At 45.6% G+C, this 20,068-nt stretch overlaps 1 protein-coding gene across 2 annotated transcripts in view; it reads right to left on the reverse strand.

Annotated features, from left to right (window-relative positions):
• Positions 1–449: 449 nt before the first annotated feature.
• Positions 450–20,068, reverse strand: part of LOC143809912 (ubiquitin-conjugating enzyme E2 G1-like) — a 29,386-nt gene continuing 9,767 nt past the window's right edge. Inside the window, exons 3-6 of one of the 2 annotated variants that reach the window (XM_077292883.1) lie at positions 3,446–3,543; positions 2,979–3,157; positions 2,521–2,611; positions 450–774 (exon numbers count right to left, since the gene is read on the reverse strand). In XM_077292883.1, the coding sequence (XP_077148998.1) occupies positions 2,525–2,611; positions 2,979–3,157; positions 3,446–3,543 (364 nt within the window). In that variant the 3' untranslated portion in view covers positions 450–774; positions 2,521–2,524. Of the gene's footprint in view, positions 1,097–2,520; positions 2,612–2,978; positions 3,158–3,445; positions 3,544–20,068 lie in introns of both variants that reach the window. The other variant, XM_077292878.1, reaches the window with a different exon arrangement.

Raw genomic sequence — 20,068 nt, forward strand, 5'->3', positions numbered from 1 at the left:
TGGTGTATACTGCAGAGGAGGAGCTAACCCTTTTTGTATTTACTGAGTGTCAGCCTCCTAGTGGCAGCAGCATACACCCACAGTCCTGTGTCCCTCAAATGAGTGGCTTGGAGAAAAAGGATTTTACAGTGAGTACACACAAATCCCTATTTTTATCAGTCAATTGAGTATTTCAAGAAATAAGCAGTTCAAAGGAAAGAGGGGATTTCTCTAAAAATATATTACATTTTTATGTACATTAGTGATGTATAAAAAAAAACATTCTATATGGTTACAAGAAAAGTCCAAATTAGGAGTGTTTGACCCAAAACACAGATGCCTATTGCAGGTTTGTATTCCATTTTGTTTATAAATGAAATAGGGAATCTAGCATATATACACTGACAATGCAGCACACACATTCATTATTACATTGAAGTTTACAATAAAGACTACACATAAGAAAACAATTATCAAAACATCTCAAAAATAGTTTAATTCTGTAACCAAATAGTTTCACAAAACAAGAAAAAAAACATTACACAAAATGACATTATACAGCATAGGGTTAATATAAAAGAGGATTTAAAGTGTCTAGTCTATCAAGAGGTCCAAATGCGGTCCATTAATCTTCCCGCTTCTATTTAAAGGTTGCAACATCCAAGAGTCCATTAACTGCAGCAAAAGCCAGTGTGGTATAGATCAGGACTAAACTTCCAGCTGAGAGGAGTAGCCAAGCCACAAGAGTTTTGTTACGGACAAAAGGCTTTTAGCCAATGGTTGTGGCAAGTTTTCCTGTAACCAAATGTGAAAGTCATTTTCTCACTTGAAGACCCCCTTTACAATGCAAGGACTAGTGCTGTAAAGGAAGCCACTTCAGCTTCATTAAAGAAAACAGACATATGCAAAAATATATATTTGAATAAATAAAGAACTCCAGGTGGGATTGAAAACCAATCTGCAGGTTTTGCAGTTAAAAATGTGAAGTCTATCATATATAATTTATAAAATAAACCAGTAAGTAAACTGCCCACTGAGGGTAAAACAGAGGTCAGTAAAACACCCATTTCTGCTTCTGCCTGTGAATGCTATTGCTCTTCCTATGGCTCTTCATCCACTACAATGGAAAATAAAAATGTTAGTTACAAAGCGGAAGAAGTTCTGATTGAATTCTGCAGGGAAAAGGCTGTACTGTCACCAAGTTTCTAAGATGTAAACTGCTGCCATCACTTTCTTTGTCACTTTATTAGGATCCCAGCGATTACTTAAAGGGAACCTGTCAGCAGGATTGTACACAGTAACCTACAGGCCGTGTCAGGTCAGCGCTGTTATACTGATTAAAATGATACCTTGGGTTGATGAAATCAGTCTTGTGGTTGTTGTTTAACTCAAAACTGAAAATAAAGATTAATGATATGCTCGTGCTCCAAGGCAGCCTGTGGGTGAGGGCTTTATGTGGTGCTCTGCTTAGCTATTCATACTGATGGGTTATGAGCGGTCACCGATCCCTCACTGACCTGCCTCCTATTTTACATACTGAATATTATATGTATTGTGGAAAATTTAAAAAAAAAAAAAAAAAAAAAAAAACCCCACACATTCAGCAGGCAGGCGCCGCAGCATGATCGCATGTATAATATGCATTAAATTGTTTTATTTGCTGAAATAAATTTATTCATCGTGTGCTAGCGATGTGCCATCATTGAGTGACGGACCCTGTGAGGCGGGCTGCAGCGTTTCCAGGTCTGTCACCGCTAGCGCAGATAGAGCATCTGCTAGCTCTATCTGCGCTAGCGTGATGACATATTGGCACTTGCATTAACAGAAGCCCGTTAACGCACGTGTTGAACGGGCTGCTGTTAACGCAATGTGAACCTAGCCTAACTCAAAATAAAGATTAAACAACCACAAGACAGATTTAATCAACCAAGGTATCATTTTTAATCAGTACAACGGCGCTAACCTGACACTCTCTGTAGGTTACTGTGCACAATCCTGCTGACAGGTTCCCTGTAAGAGATTTGCAGATCAGGAAACCAGGAGTAATGAACTTTATTTATTGCTTTTCCATCAGTACCGAATATTTTGGTAGGTGGATACAGACCAACCTCACTAATTGCAGTCAGCCCTTCTGCTTTTGATTGATGGGCTAGGTTAGCAAGCTATGAGGTTGGTCAATATTTGACCATTGTCCAGTTTGAAACCGCTTACCAGGCAGAGAGATGTATAAAGTTAATTTCTCCATATATGCCATGCTGCTGACACACAAATTGGTGGCAGCAATTTAGATCTGGGAAATTAGGTGACTGGTTCCCTTATGGGTGCGATCAGTCGGCCATATGAGATTGGACAGCAATGCTCGGACTGTCTGTGGCTCCACCAGCCTGAGCGTGACAGCTGCATAGAAATATATAAAGCGGTTATGCTTGGGTCGGGAGAGCCTTCGGCCAGTTGGAGCATTGCTGCCCGATTTAGAAGGCCACCTGTCTGCACCCTTATGACACCAGATTATCAGAATAGGAAACCTTGGTTAATACTCACTAGTTTATTCAAAAGCCATTTCTTGACTTTTCCTAACACAGCGAGCAACTTTCCTTTTGAATTCACCATTTGGATCTTCCCTCCATTCTTTCTGTTAAATGACAGATGTTAGTTACTAAATGTTCATTAATCACTAAACCAATATAAAAGCACAATATCGTGCACAATTCAGAAGTGTTCAGTATAGTTTTCTGCATATACCACCATATTACATGCCTTCTCCTGCTTCTAGAAGGTAAGACTTTCAATACACGGTAGCTGATTGCACACATTGCAATTTTTAAAAATGTTATCTTGCTAGGAGGATACACCTCTGCCAAACTGCTAGGTCATGGGAAGAGATCACACAATCCTGCAGTTACAGCATGAGGAATGGAGACCTGAAATAATGGAGGTTTGTATAATGAAAGCTTTGTGCAGAAAAGCACATCAAGAGTTAAAGTTAGAGCTGTACTTACTGCTGCATCTACATTGGCTGGGGAGTCACTGTTTGGGTCCGCGAGCATAGAAATAACACTTATCATTATGGTCTCCACAGTGTGAATGGGTAACCAGCGTTCCTCAGGCTTCTCATAACCAAATTTATCTTCACCGGGCTCATGAAGAATGGAAATACAAACATCCCCATTCTTTGCAACTGTTAGTTAAAAAAAATAAAATTAATAAGGTGCCAATATGCTATTTGACACTACAAACAAATCTCAGCCTACTACTATTTCTGCATTATCGGTTTAACCTAAAGTGACTGTTGCTAAAACATACAGTTGACTGCTACCTTCCCGAGATCCATCACTATCAGACTAAGGGTGCTTTCACATTCCTTTTAGGCACCCATTCAGTGGCCCCATTGTTGCTTACGTCTTAACCACCAAAAACAGGATTTGGTTGGACTTTCTGCTGATCAGAAAGCAAAGACATGACTTACCATTAGGATGCCAGATTTCTGTTATAAATTTCATTTTGGGAGGTCTCAGAGGATAGTCCGCTGGGAATGTAAGATGCACCTTGAAGAATCCTCCCTCACTAAAAAGAGAAAAATTAGCAGTTGGCAGTTTGAAGGATTATTCTTTCTTTTTCAAGAGTACCCAGCTCTCTACAGGGGGCAGCGCACTCCTAAATATTGACAATTTGAAATGGTACCACGATCCTGCTGCTGGTCCAAACTGTGCACAATCATGCAACTAACAAAAGGCAGCTTTCCCTTTGCAGGAAGTGAGAAGTTTAAAAGGGGTGGGGGCGGGACTAAAGCTCGCTGGATCTCTAAAACAGAGCCTACAAGCAGCACACTCATTACTTACAGTGGGGGAAATAAGTATTTGATCCCTTGCTGATTTTGTAAGTTTGCCCACTGACAAAGACATGAACAGTCTATAATTTTAAGGGTAGATTAATTTTAACATTGTGAGACAGAATATCAAAAATAAAATCCAGAAAATCCCATTGTATAAATTATATACATTTATTTGCATTTTGCAGTGAGAAATAAGTATTTGATCCATCTCGTAAACAAGACTTTATACTTGGTGGCAAAACCCTTGTTGGCAAGCACTGCAGATGTTTTTTGTAGTTGATGATTAGGTTTGTGCACATGTCAGAAGGAATTTTGGTCCACTCCTCTTTGCAGATCATCTGTAAGGCTATGTGCACACGTTGCGGATCTGCAGCTGTTTTCCATGCGTTGTACAGTACCATGTAAACGTATGGAAAACAAAATGCGCAGTGAACATGCTGCGGAAAAAACGCGCGGAAAGGCAACGTGTTTTTTCCGCAGAATGTCAATTCTTAGTGCGGATTCCGCAGCAGTTTACACCTGCTCCTCCATAGGAATCCGCAGGTGTAAAACCGCAGGTGGAATCGGCACAAAAACAGCGGTAAATCCGCAGTGCGATTTACCTGCGGATTTTGCAAAAACAGTGCGGAAAAATCCGCACACCAATCCGCAACATGTGCACATAGCCCAAATCATTAAGATTTTGAGGCTGTCGCTTGACAACTTGGAGCGTCAACTCCCTCCATAAGTTTTCTATGGGATTAAGGTCTGGAGACTGGCTAGGCCACTCCATAAGATTAATGTGCCTCTTTTTGAGCCACTCCTTTGTTGCCTTGGCTGTATGTTTTGGGCCATGGTCTTGCTAGAAGACCCAGCCACGACCCATTTTTAATGTCCTGGCGGAGGTAAGGAGGTTATCACTCAGGATTTTAGGGCACATGGCTCCATCCATTCCTCCATTGATGTGATGAAGTAGTCTTGTGCCCTTAGCAGAGAAATACCTCCAACACATAATGTTTCCACCTCCATGCTTGACAGTGGGGACGGTGTTCTTTGGGTCATAGGCAGTATTTCTCTTCGTCCAAACACGGCGAGTTGAGTTAATGCCAAAGAGCTCAATTTTTGTTTCAACTGACCGACCACAGCACCTTCTCCCACTCACTCACAGAATCATCCAACTGTTCATTGGCAAACTTCAGACAGGCCTGCACATGTGCCTTCTTGAGCAGGGGGACCTTGCAGGCACTGCAGGATTTTAAACCTTTACAGCATGTGTTAGCAATGGTTTTCTTGGTGCCTGTGGACTCAGCTACCTCGAGATCATTAACAAGCTCCCCCGTGTAGTTTTAGGCTGATCTCGCACCTTCCTCATGATCAAGGATAAATTATATCAATTTGCATTTTGCAGTGCGAAATAAGCAGGGGCGTGCATAGAAATCATGCCCCCCCCCCAAAAAAAAAAGAAAAATCACAGCCGGGCCCAGCTCACCGTGTCTCCACACAACCTCAGTTCCTCACGCTCTGCCTCCAACAGCCAGTAGCCTGCCCCTCACATGTGCAACTACTTCCTGCTGGGCCCAGCATACACTGCTCTCTCTGTCTGGAAAGCTACATCAGCAAGGAGACTTGGCGTCCTTATGCAAATCCAGAGAGTTCAGCTGGGAGTAGTGCAGGACTAGAAAGGAGGAGATAGGAGGAGCCAGGTACAGAGTCACGGCGGTGTGCACATTTAATTAAAAGCACCAGGCACAGCACAGCCCAGGGGCAGACACTGACAGCTTGGGGCCCCTGTGCAAGAAATGTGTCTGGGTCCTCTCCTTTTATGGCGACAAAGCTACACATATATATTTACACACACACGTATATATATTACATAGTCTCCTTTATTATGTATATTGCTGTCCCTTATACAGTGCCCTCTCTTGCTATGTACAGCACCGTCCCTTACATATTGGATTATATACAGCCCTGTTTTTTATTACATACCGTCCTCTCTTGTTAGATATATAATGCAATGATGTCTGATGGAGCATGGGAAAGCTTCTTTTCTAATGGAGGAGATGATGGACTGGTAGTCAGGTCACCGGCTCCTCCATCAGCAGTCATTTTATATCTAACAAGGCAGTGGACTATGTAATAAGAGGGTGCTGTGAACAACAAAAATAACAAGAATACACTATGTAAGAGACAGCACTGTACATAGCAGAGGAAGCTATATAATAAGGGACGGCACCATATATAACTAGAGAGGATGGCATGTAATAATGGACAGTGTTATACATGATAAGAGGAAACTATGTAAATAAGGATGGTGTTCTACATAAGTGTGTACAGTATATACTAAGGGACTGTGCTATACATAAGTGACTACACTATATACTGAGGGATGGCGCTATACATAATAAGCGAGTACACTATATACTAAGAGACTGTGTTAAACATAATAAGCGATAACGTCTTCCTCCACCTCACTGTTCCTAAATCCATTATAAATCCCCCACACCTCATTGTTCTCCTCCCCCCGCATCCATTATTGTCCCCCACCCCATCATTGCCCATTCCACCACCTCCATCATTTCCGCCTTCCCTATCGCCCCCCATCATTGCCCTTTCCCACTACCACCATCATTGCCCATTCCACCACCTCCATCATCTCCTCCTACCACACCTCCCATTATTGCCCTTTCCACCACCCCATCATTGCTTTCTCCCCCACCACCCCATAATTGCCCTCTCCGTCACCCCCATCATTGCCTTCTCCCCCATCACTGCCCTCTCCTCCCCCTACACACACACACACACACACACAGCACCATTCACCTCTCTGCATTTTCCCGCAGCGCTACGCACGCCACCACTCATCTATGCACATACACGCACAGCAGACAGTATGCCTCACCTCTCTGCATGCTCTCCCGCAGCATCGCCGGCAGCTTACTCTCACAAAAGTCGCAGCACTGAATGATGATTTAATCCAGGCACGCAGCTGACTGATGTGTGAGACAGGAAGCGTGGGCAGGAAGCAGGACGGATCGCTGCAGCTCCGCTGACATTTTCTATTGTAGGAAGCGGAGCTGCAGGGATCTCTCCCTGCCCGCCGCACATGAGGGCCATCAGGCCAGAGGCCTCTCCCGGTGCCAGATAAACAGGCCAGATTACCCTCATTATTAGCCGCCCTGCAGGGGCTCCCCGGAGCCTCTGGGCCCTGGTCGGTATGTCCGCCCCTGGCACAGCCGTTGCGGTCCGACTCCTCATAGCAATCGCTTGGCCTGCCACCATTGGCAGTACGCCACTGGAAATAAGTATTTGATCCCCTACCAACCATTAAGAGTTCTGGCTCCTACACACCAGATAGACGCTCCTAATCAACTTGTTACCTGCATTAAAGACAGCTGTCTTACATAGTCACCTTTATAAAAGACTCCTGTCCACAGACTTAATCAGTCAGACTCTAACCTTTTTACAACATGGATAAGACCAAAGAGCTTTATAAGGAAGTCAGGGACAAGATCATAGACCTGCACAAAGCTGGAATGGGCTACAAAACCATAAGACGCTGGGTGAGAAGGAGACAACTGTTGGTGCAATAGTAAGAAAATGGAAGAAATACAAAATGACTGTCAATCAACATAGGTCTGCGGCACCATGCATTATCTCACCTCGTGGGGTATCCTTGATCATGAGGAAGGTGAGAGATCAGCCTAAAACTACACGGAGGAACTTGTTAATGATCTCAAGGGTGAATGTGGTTCCAGCTACAAGAAAACCATTGCTAACACATTACCCTGTAAAGGTTTAAAACCTGCAGTGCCCGCAAGGTCCCCCTGCTCAAGAATGCACATGTACAGACCTGTCTGATGTTTGCCAATGAACACCTGGATGATTCTGTGAGTGATTGGGAGAAGGTGCTGTGGTCACATGAGACAAAAATTGAGGTCTTTGGCATTAACTAAACTCACCATGTTTGGAGGAAGAGAAAAAAGAATTAGTCTTACCGTAATTCGGTTTCTAGGAACCTTCCACGACAGCATCATCGAAGATGTCTTCCCGCCCTAATGGGGCACAGGAAACAGAAGAGGTTAAATACCCTCCCCTTCCAGCAATCACCAGTGTTTTTTTCTGGACACAGTAGCATGTATAGTTACCACTCAAGTGCAGAAATCATCCAATAAGAATATCAGATAGGGAGGGAAATTGGTGTTGTCGTGGAAGGTTCCTAGAAACCGAATTACCGGCAAGACTAATTCTATATTCTCCAGTCACCTTCCACGACAGCAACATTGGAGTAATACCAACAACTGATTTCTTTAGGGAGGGATCACAGCCTGCAGAACTCGTCAGCCAAATGTTAAATCCCTATTGAAATTTAATCTATAATGTCTGGTGAACGCTGGCCAGACGACCAGGTGGCAGCTCTGCATATCTGCTCAGAAGATGCGTTCCCTCTCTCCGCCCATGATGCAGATACTGCCCATGTGGAATGATCCCTAAGTGTAGCAGGAGGAGAAAGATTCTATGATGAATACGCCAGACAGATAGCTTGCTTGATCCAGTTAGCAATCATGTTCTTTGCCGCCTTCTTGCTCTTGTTCCGTCCCGCAAACTGAATGAATAGGTTTTGGTTAATCCTCCAATTTTCAGTTTGTTGGAGGTAATATAGCACCACCCTGCGGACATCAAGGTTGTGAAGGATTTCTTTCTTTGCGTTGGAAGGATTTGGGCAGAATGAGGGTAGCACAATATCCTGACCTCTGTGAAAGTCTGAGACTACCTAAGGTAGAAAGGAGGGATCTAACCTAAGGACAATACTGTCTGTAGTGAGTCAGATAAGGTTCCTGTATCGAGAGGGCCTGTAACTCTCCTATGCATCTAGCGGCAGTAATCGCAACTAAAAAGATGGTTTTGAGGGTCAGGTTATTTAAGGTGATGGATGAGAGAGGTTCAAATGGGTCTCGGCTAGACTATTCAGGACTATATTCAAATCTCAAGGGGGGTTCAGGAGGAGAATCTGACTACGGAGCCTAGGACGAATTCTAGTTGCAGAGGTCATGAAATGTTTAACCCAGCAGTGGCCAGCTAGGTCTTGATCAAAGAAAGAGCTAAGAGCTGATACACCCAGTACACTGAAAGTGCAGGTATATCCTAGCTCCAATCTCTTTTGTATGAAAGAAACAAAAACCTCAATAACATATTGTAATCATTACAATAGGGCCTAAAAATAGCCCATTCCAAAACAAACAGCAAAGCAAACCAACTCCAAAATATAAATAAATATATATATATATATATATATATATATATATATATATATATATATATATATATATATATATATATATATATATATATATCTATATCTATATCTCACACGGAGAAAATAGGAGTCATTAGGTATAAAAATAGTAAATTTGTACTTCAAAAAAATCAACATACTAAATCCATTACATCAAAAATCAAGTATCTGCAGGAAAGTTGAAACAGAAAAGAAGAAAACCTGCTGATTACCCCTGCCCACTCTGTGCAAAAATCGCATTAGATAAGGTGCAAGTGCAGTAATATATTGCACATAGAAGGTAAGCAAAAAAAAAAAAGCCAGCCAGGATTCTAAGATCACTCTATCAGTATATTGGCCAGAGAGTAACAAAGTGCTTACCAAAGGCAGGGAGGTTCCAAACCCGGGCGTGGATGCCCCAAAAAACTCCCGACGCACGTTTCGCGTGTCTATAACACCGCTTTCTCAAGGTAAGGAAAGGGTGAATCAAACACCCGAAAACCCCGCCCATATGACCCAAAACTGGTCCCGCCAAATTCAGGTGACAGGTTCCCTTTAAGGTAGGCAATCTCTGATCCATGAATCTGGAAATTTTTGGATGAGGTCAAGTTGACGGTAGGAAGGATGTCCTAATATCTGAATCTAGAAGGATTCCTAGAAACTTTTTTTTTTTTTTTTTTTCTTCTTGTGGAAGGATGAAGATCCGATTTTTCTAGATTCGGGATCCAGCCTAGGGATTTTAGGATTTCCAGAGTCTTCGCCACATCTAGGTTCAGGCGAGGGATAGATGGAGCGACTATAAGAAAGTCGTCCAGATACGGGATAATGCACACTCCCTGGCTTCTGATGAAGATGACTGCCTCTGCCATGATCTTGGTAAACACCCACGGTGCTGACGAGATGCCGAAGGGTAGGACGTTGAACTGGAAATGGCTGACCCGATGACCGTGGGAAACTGCAAATCTGCGGAACTCTCTGTGGCTCGGATGTATCGGCACATGATAGTATGCATCCCTCAGATCCAGTGTAGCCATTACCCAATTCCGTCAAATGAGAGGGATTGCTGACCTGACTGATTCCATTTTGAATCGTCTGTAGCTGACCACTCGATTCAAGGGTTTCAGATTTATGATAACCCGATGTTTCCTTGAGGGTTTCATTATGATAAACAGACGAGAATAATGGCCCCTGCCCATCTCCAGTCGTGGAACCTGAGAGAGAGATTGCCTCCATATGAAGATCCTGTAGATCTGACAGCAGGGACTCTTGGATATGTAGAGACTGCAGGGAGGTAATCCTTAGACATTGAGGGGGAGGACTCTCGAATTCTAACCTCAGTCTGCCCCATATGGTACGGGGAACCCATTGTTTTGTGGAGATGGATTGCTACTGGGTGAGGAAATGCGAGAGTCGACCCCCGACCGGACAGCAGTCATTGTTTGTCCCGGGTTTGGTGTTGGTGGGGCACCAGAATGTTCTTGCCCTTGTAGCTCTATCACCCTGTTTTGCCCTTCCCCCTGAACTCTACTCTGTGAGGGTTGGTCTGGGGGGGGTGCAAAAAAAGCCGGATTACTTACCGGTAATGCTCTTTTAATGAGTCCACGACAGCACCGCACATGAGAGAGGGATCCGCCCATAGGAACAGGAAACCTACAGAATAAAAGGAGGCGGTCCCCTCTCCTCCTCAGTTTACTTTACAGAGTATAAAAAGGAACCGCAAAAGCTTTAGTATTAACTCTTATTCAGCAACATAAGCATCAGACTCTATACAACCATTATTTGTGAGCTTAAAAGAAAGAAACTGTGCATAATTAGGGAGGGTAGTAAATGGGTGCTGTCGTGGACTCATTAAAAGAGCATTACCGGTAAGTAATCCGGCTTTTTACCCTTCGCCACGACAGCACCCCACATGAGAGATTTTCAGAGAGTCATTATCTGGGTGGGGATTACTGTACTAAGAACAGCTCTACCAAAGGTCAGGTCAGAAGATGTAGATAGATCAAGTCTATAATGGTTGTAAAAGGTAGGTGTAGACCAGGTTGCGGCCTTACATATTAAATGGATTGGTACATCTGCTTGTTCCGCCCAGGAGGAAGCCATGGCTCATGTTGAATGTGCTTTTATACCCACTGGAGGAATCTCGCCCTTTGATGTATAGGCCAAGCAGATAGCTCCTCTGATCCACCGAGATATGGTAGCTCTTGTGACCCCATGTCCTTTCTTGTGGCCCTGAAAGGAGACAAACAGAGCCCTACTCTGCCTCCATATCTGAGACCTTTCTATATAGGTCAGGATGGCTCTTCTGACATCTAAGGTGTGGAACTTATGTTGTTCTGGAGTTACAGGGGAATCAAAAAAGGAAGGGAGAAAAATTTCCTGTGATCTGTGGTAGGTGGATGCCACCTTAAGGAGGTATGAGGGGTCTGGTTTTAGGACTACCCGATCTTGAAATATTAGTAAGAAAGGTGGGTCTACTGATAGGGCCTGGATGTCGCTAACCCTTCTAGCTGAGGTTAGGGCTACCAATAGGGCTACTTTATATGTCAGGACATTTAGAGGTATGGAATCTAGTGGCTCAAATGGGGAGCCGGTTAAGGCCTCCAGTACTAGATTTAAATCCCACGGAGGTAGACGGGGAATATGGACCGGGTTACTACGTTCACAAGACTTTATAAATCTGGAGATCCACCTATTAGCTGCTATATTGCATCCATATAGGGCTCCTAGTGCAGAGACCTGAACTTTTAAGGTATTTACCGATAACCCCAATTCTCGGCCTTTTTGTAAGAACTCTAGAATAGGTGTCACCGGAACTTGCTTAGTGAATGGTACTGTATAAAAATTTAAGAATTTATTCCATACCCTACTATATATTAGGGTGGTAGATCTTTTTCTACTTAGTAAAAGGGTGTTTACTAGTTCCACTGAAAACCCCCTTGAACTTAATAGTTGCCTCTCAAAATTCCATTCCGTCAAGTGAAGACCTTTCACTTGCGGGTGGAAAAAGGGGCCCTGGAACAGCAGCTCCATGTCTGATGGAAGAATCCATGGGTCGCATAGACACATGGTCTGGAGACAAGAGAACCATGGTCTTTTTGGCCAAAAGGGAGAAATGAGGATTACTCTTGCTTGTTCCCTTCTGATTTTTCTGATCACTAGTGGAATCAGAGACATCGGAGGAAAGGCGTATGCCAGTTTGAACTTCCAAGGATGGTGGAGAGAGTCCAACATGTCTGGATGATCCATGAAGTTCAGGGAAGCGAACCTTTTTACTTGTCTGTTGTCTCTTCTGTCAAACAGATCTATCTGTGGTATACCCCATGATCTTGTTATTTTGAATATGGTTCTGTTTAAGGTCCATTCCCCTTGGCGTAACATGTTTCGACTGAGGTAGTCTGCTTTCATGTTTTCTACACCTCTGATGTGTAGAGCCGTTAGGGATGCGAGATGAGTCTCTGCTAGCTGGAAGATGTCTGCTGCTATGGTCATCAGACTTCCTGACCGTGTACCACCTTGACGGTTCACATATGCCACTGTGGTGGAATTGTCCGAGAAAACCCTTACAGGTGCTCCTTGAATCTGTGGAAGAAAATGATTTAAAGGCATATTCTACCGCTCTTAACTCTTTCCAATTGGAAGAACATGTTAATTCTGCCTCGTCCCAATATCTTGGGCCAGACCATCCTTCATATGTGCACCCCACCCCATAGGGCTGGCGTCGGTAGTAATTATCTTAGAAGGGTCTATTATCCATGATACACCCTTTGAAAGGTGCTCCATATCTAGCCACCAGGATAGGGATTCTATGACATCTTTGGAAAGAGTTTACTTTCCAGATGTCCTTTTCCCTGAGCCGACAATACTTCATACTGTAATTGACGGGTATGAAAATAGAATTAGAACTTACCGGTAATTCTCTTTCTAGGAACCTTCCACGACAGCAGTATCGGAGGATGTCTCCCCGCCCTAATAGGGGACAGGAACAGAAAGAGGTTAAATACCCCTCCCCTTCCTGCAACCACCAGTGTTTTTTCTGGACACAGTAGCATGTTTAGTTACCACTTAAGTGCAGGAAACAATACATAAATCAGATAGGGAGGGAAATTAGTACTGTCGTGGAAGGTTCCTAGAAAGAAAATTACCGGTAAGTTCTAATTCTATTTTCTCTAGTCACCTTCCACGACAGCAGTATCGGAGCAATACCAACCGCTAATTTCTTTAGGGAGGGACAACAGCCTGGAGAACTCGTCTGCCAAACGATAGGTCCCTATTGAAGTTGAGCCTGTAGTGCCTGGTGAATGTATGGACTGACGACCAGGTGGCGGCTCTGCAAATCTGCTCTGAAGATGCGCTACCCCTCTCTGCCCAGGAAGTTGAGACTGCACGGGTGGAGTGTGCCTTTAGAGAAGCTGGAGGAGTCAGATTCTGGGATGAGTAGGCAAGGCTAATGGCCTGTTTGATCCAATTTGCTATTGTACTTTTGGCTGCCTTCTTGCCTTTATTTCGTCCTGACCACTGGACGAATAGATTCTGATCCACCCTCCAACCTTCTGTCTGTTGAAGGTAGAATAGGACCACTCTGCGGACGTCCAGGGTATGAAAGATGTCCTCTTTTGGGTTAGATGGATTCGGACAGAAAGAGGGTAAGAGGATTTCTTGATTTCTGTGGAATTCAGAGACCACTTTAGGCATAAAGGAAGGATCTAATTTCAGGATTATGCTGTCCATAGTTACGGTCAGGAATGGCTCCCGGATTGATAAAGCCTGTATCTCCCCTATACGCCTGGCGGTAGTGATGGCCACCAGAAAGACCGTTTTTAGGGTCAAGATCTTTAAGTTGGAGGCTGAAAGGGGTTCAAAGGGGTCACCAGTCAGATTGTTCAGGACAAGATTCAAGTCCCACGGAGGGGTGTGGATGAGATGTCTTGGACGGATTCTTGTTGCTGAAGCTATAAACCGTTTGATCCATCGGTGACTTGCCAGATCTTGGTCAAAGAAAGATCCGAGGGACGACACTTGGACCTTCAGGGTACTTGGTGAGAGTCCCATCTCCAAGCCCTTCTGGAGGAATTGAAGGATTTGAGCAATTTCCGGGTTAAATGGATCTGGTTTGTTCGGAAGACACCATGAAGAAAATTTCTTCCATATTTTCCCATAAATGGCATTAGTTATCGGCTTCCTACTTTTTTGTAGGGTTTCAATCACGTCTTGAGAGAGCCCCCTGGCCTTCAGGATCTCGGCTTCAGAAGCCAGGCTGCTAACTTCAGCTTGTGCAGGTCTGGATGAAATAGAGGACCCTGTTGAAGCAGGTCGCGTCTCTGGGGAGGTAGGATTGGACCTTCTAAGCACATGTCTGTTAACACGTTGAACCAGCCTCTTCCTGGTCACAGTGGGGCTATCAGAATCGTTGGGACTTGGTCTATCCGGACTTTCTGCAATGTTCTGGATAGCAATGGGATTGGCGGGAAGGCATACGCTAGGGTAAATTCCCAAGGATGTGAGAATGCGTCCAGTCCTTGAGTCTCGTTTGAGGTGTTCAGGGAGAAAAGGTTGTCTGACTTTTTGTTCTGTCTGCTGGCGAACAGGTCCACCTCGGGGGTTCCCCACCTCTGGACCAAGGATAGGAATATCTCCTGGTTTAGGGACCATTCCCCAGGATGAAAGTCCCTCCTGCTGAGGTAATCCGCCTGGGAATTGTCCAGCCCTTTTATATGTACTGCAGAGATGGACAGGAGGTGTTTCTCTGCCCAGGAAAAAATCCTTCCAGCAGTTAGCTTTAGGCTTGAGTATCTCGTGCCCCCTTGGTGTCGGAGGTAGGCGACAGTGGTCATGTTGTCGGACATCACCCGTACATGGTGACCCTGGATGAGGGCCGATGAGGCTTTTAGCGCCTCCTCCACTGCTTTTAACTCTCTCACATTTGAGGAGCTGCGTCTCATCTCTGGGGACCACAAACCCTGAAAGTGGGATTTCTCGATCACAGCACCCCAACCTCTCTGACTTGCGTCTGTTGTAAGTACTCGGAGAGGGGTCTGATCCCAGTTGACTCCCCGCTGTAAGTTTCGGGGGTTCCGCCACCATGAGAGGGAGGATCTTACATGAGTGGGAAGAGGAATTTTCCTGGATAAAGCCATCTGGTGTCCTCTTGAGTACGACAGGATGTGAGATTGAAGAATCCTTGTATGGGCCTGGGCCCAGGAGACTGCCTGGATGCATGATGTTAGAGAACCCAGGATTGACATAGAGTCTCTTAGAGTTGGGAATTTCTGGTCTCTGAATCTGGAGATCTTGTGGACAAGATCTATCCGACGGTCCCTGGGTAAGAAGGACATTCTCTTTTCTGAGTCCAGAAGAATTCCTAGAAATTTCTTCTGAGGAGATGGCCGGAGATCTGATTTTGCCAGATTTGGAATCCACCCGAGAGACGTTAAGATGCTGCGAACCTTCGCCACGTCCTGATTGAGGCGAGAAGCTGATGGAGCCATGAGGAGGAAGTCGTCCAGGTATGGAATGACGCAGACCCCCTGTTGTCGGATAAAGATTATCACTTCCAACATGATCTTGGTGAAGACCCGTGGAGCTGATGATACTCCGAAAGGAAGGACATTGAACTGGTAATGGCTGATCCGTTTGTTTTGGGAGATGGCGAACCTGAGGAACCTCCTGTGGTCTGGGTGTATTGGCACATGGTAATATGCGTCCCTCAGGTCCAATGTGGCCATTACCCAGTTCTGTCCAATCAGCGGGATTGCTGATCTGATAGATTCCATCTTGAATCTTCGATATCTTATCACCTGATTTAAGGGTTTCAGGTTTACGATGATACGGTGTTTCCCTGAGGGTTTCTTCACCAGAAAGAGATGGGAATAATGGCCTTCTCTTTCCCGATGTGGTACGTGGGAAATCACTTTCTCCCGGAGCAGGCTTAGAATATCCGACCTCAGAGCCTCCTGAAGTTTTGGAGATTGTGGAGAAGTGATTGTTAGATGGCGAGGAGGAGGACTCTCGAATTCCAATTTTAGGCCATCCTGTATGGTACGCAGGACCCACTGATCCCTGGTGATCTCCTGCCACCTGGAGAGAAAATTCGAGAGTCGACCCCCGACCTGGGAGCAGTCATTGTTTTTCAGAGGGCTGCTGGGGCTGGGGGACCATGATGTTTCTGGCTCTCCCACCTTTGGGGTAGCTCCATCGCCCCGTTTTGCCTTTTCCCCTATAGTTCTGTTGGGGTGGTTGTTCACGGGGGGGGACGAAAAAACCGCTTCCTCGGGTTCCGTTGTTCTGGAAGGACCTTCTTTTTGTCTGAAGCCTTGTCCAGGATGTCGTCCAAGGCTGGTCCAAAGACATGATGGCCCTGGAAAGGGATACCACAAAGTTTGGACTTTGAGGTAATGTCTCCTCCCCAAGACTTAAGCCACAGGGCCCTCCTTGCTGAATTTGTAAGGACAGCGGATGTAGCGGCTACCCGAACTGATTCCGCGGAAGCGTCCGCGAGGAATCCGGTTGCTTTTTGGAGCAAGGGGAGAGAATTAAGGATGTCCTCTCTGGATGTACCTTGTACGAGGTGGTTCTCTAAGGTACGAAGCCAAAGAAACAACAATCTGGCCACACATGTTGAGGCCACGTTGGATTTCAATAAGTTAGTTGAGGTGTCCCAAGATCTCCTCAGTAAGCTCTCAGTTTTACGATCCATAGGATCTTTAAGCTGGGAGGAGTCTTCGAAGGGTAGGGCCGTTTTCTTAGTTACCCTTGACACCTGAACATCCACTTTGGGCATATCAAATAAAGAACAATCTCCCTCCAGGGGAAAGCGATTTTTGAACTCAGATGGGACGTTCAGCCCCTTTTCTGGCAGGCTCCACTCCTGGAGGATAATGTTCTCGATGTTTTCATGTATGGGGAATCCCTTTACCGATTTAGGTTTCAGACCCCCGAACATATCATCCTGCACGGAATGGCCCTCTATCTCCTCCTCTACCCCCATGGTGCCTCTCACCATGGAAATTAACTCTTCCAAATCTTCAGAGGAGAAGAGGTACTTCCTACTATCCGATTTGGGAGCAGAAGTAGAAGTAGAACCCTCTTTTTCCCAGCTGTACTCTGAACCCGAGGTATGTATCTCGCTTGAGTCAGAGTCTGAGGCTACCCGGCCCAATTTCCTTTTCTTAGGAGGGGGAGGCTGCGGAGTCGGGGCTCGAGAGAAGGTTGCCATAGAGGACTGAACCTCCTCCCTGATGAGGGTTCTGATGCTATCCATTAAAGAAGGCTGTTCGCTACGCAGCACTTTGTCTGTGCATGGTTGGCAGAGCTTCTTTGTGTATGCTGAGGGGAGCTTGGCTGTACAAGCACCACACTTGCGGCTGGGCTTCCTAGTGCCAGTGACCTTGTCTCCCTGGAACGAGAGAGAAAGGTGGACTGAGCCGCTTAAACTTTTAAAGAATGGACAGCAAGGGACATCATCCCACTACTTACAGTAGAGGGGTGCGCGCTGGGCTCTGCAGTGGCAGAGTGAGAGGGTTTGTCGCCGTCCATAACGCCAGAGGTACAGTCACCGACAGACGTCTCACTAGGAGGGCTCCCCAGTCAGGAATAAGTAGTCTTACCGAGATTGCAGCGAGTTTGGTGCTCCTCCCTCGAAAGTGTCCCTGGGGGGGGGGGGGTCCGAGACGCCCGCCCTGGCCGCCGCTGATGTTCCCAGGTTCAGGACGCCGGCCGGCGCGCGCCAAAGCTCCAGTTCGAAAAACCGGAAGTCCCGGAGCGCGTCACTTCCGGCGTGCGCGCGCCAACCCCGCAGCAGCGTGGGGAGAGGAGGAAGCCGGGGAGCTGCAGGAGGACCCCGGAGCACTACACCGCTCTGCATTGCCACCCGAAGGTGGCGCAGGAAGAGCGGGCGGAGGTCCCAAGTCACGCGGGGACCGCGGAGATGGGAGCAGTCTGGAGGAGGAGGAGAGCGGAGCTCCCGACCGCGACTGCCCGGCTGTCAGGTAACCAGTGCTCTCGTTCGCCGGCCACGGCAGCACTATCGGAGAACCTCTTCATGCCCCATAGGGGACAGGAAAAACACTGGTGGTTGCAGGAAGGGGAGGGGTATTTAACCTCTTTCTGTTCCTGTCCCCTATTAGGGCGGGGAGACATCCTCCGATACTGCTGTCGTGGAAGGGGACTAGAGAAATTGTTCCTACGGCACAGCTGGGATACACGAGGATAATGATCCCAGTAAGGACATAGCTTTCCTTAGTGTCATGTGTGGGTTGCCCATTGCCTCTGACACTTTTGATTGTATAGTCACTCTTTTTGACTGTGGGAGGAAGCATTTCTGACATACGGAGTCTAGCTGGATTCCTAGAAATGTTTCAACGGTTTCTGGATTCAGCCTGGACTTTTCGAAGTTGACGATCCAACCTAACTCCTGTAGGGACGAGATCGTATTAGATAATCGAATTTTACATTGAAGTATAGAATTTCCTACTACTAGAAAATCATCTAGGTAGGGTATTATCAAAGTGTCCCGTTGGCGTAGATGAGCCATCACTTCTAATATGACTTTTGTAAAGATGCGGGGAGCCATAGAAAGCCCAAATGGCATTGCTACGTATTGAAAGTGACGAACCTGTCCTGCCAGGATGACTGCTACCCTTAGGTACTGCTGATGTTTGGCATGTATGGGAAGATGATAGTAGGCATCTTTTAGGTCTATCCTGGCCATGACACATCTAGGGAACAAAAGTTTGATGGTAGAAATAATGGATTCCATTTTAAAAGTATGATTACGCAAAAAGGAATTTAATTTTTTGAGATTTATGATGGTTCTGAATGAACCATCTGGTTTATTGATCAAGAAGAGGATCCCTTCTTGATCCTGGGGAACCTCTATTAGGAGTTTTTTTTAGATAGAAGAGATAGGATCTCTGATTTCAGAGCCCTTTGTTGCTCCTGTCCTTTTGGTTATGTTACTATAAAAGAATCCCAAGGGATTCGATCAAACTCCAATTTTAGACCGTATTGTATAATGTCCAGAACCCATTGGCTAGATGTTTTTTGTTCCCATTTGGGAAAGAAAAATTTTAATCTGCCACCCACTTCATGGTTAGCGGTATTTGTTACACTTTGGATTATAGGATCCGCTAAACAAAGCACCTTTTTGTTTCGGATCTTTCGTCTCCCATCGCTCCCTTTGCTAAAACGGTTTGTTTCTGGTAAAGGGGTGTCTTCTGAAGCATCTCCTGTAAGATGGAAGAGATTCATTAGGGAAGCCTTTCTTTCTTTCTCCCGCTTTATTCAGGAGTTCATCCAACGTTTTCCCAAAAAGGAACTCACCCTGGCAGGGGGATCGCACAAAGTTTTGCTTTTGCCTGTGCGTCCCCTTTCCAGTTTTTCAACCAGAGTGCTCGCCGGGCTGTGTTCTCTAGGCCGGCTGATCTGGCTGCTAGCCGTAGCGAATCCACAGAGGCATCTGCCAGGAATGCTATCGCTTCTTTAATTAGAGGGATTTTCGGCAAGATTGACTCTCTTGAAGTTCTACTTCTAATTTGTTCCTCCAACTGTTCCATCCACACTAGTAGTGACCTTGCAGTGCAGGTACTAGAGATAGCTGGCCTGAAAGCCCCCGTGTTAGCCTCCCACGATCTTTTTAGTAAGGCTTCTGCTTTACGGTCTAACGGGTCTGTCAGGACCCCCGAATCCTCAACCGGTAAGACCGATTGTTTAGACGTGGAAGCGACTGCGGCATCAACCTTTGGCACCTTTGACCAGGAATTTAGTTCCTCATCGCTGAAGGGATAGCGTCTCTTAGAGGATGATGGTAGGAAACCTCTTGTATTTTGCTTATCCCATTCTTTTTTATTTCTTTAATAGTGGGTATGACGGGGAAGGATCTACGTTTTTTTCTGTCCTAACCCAGCAAACATGATGTCTTGAGCTGATTTTTTCCCTTTCTCGTCTGGGCACCCCATTGTGCTCCTGACAGATTTTACTTAAGGCTGAGTCACACATAACGATATCGTTAA

This window comes from Ranitomeya variabilis, chromosome 1, assembly GCF_051348905.1.
Source record: "Ranitomeya variabilis isolate aRanVar5 chromosome 1, aRanVar5.hap1, whole genome shotgun sequence".
Lineage (NCBI taxonomy): Eukaryota > Metazoa > Chordata > Amphibia > Anura > Dendrobatidae > Ranitomeya > Ranitomeya variabilis.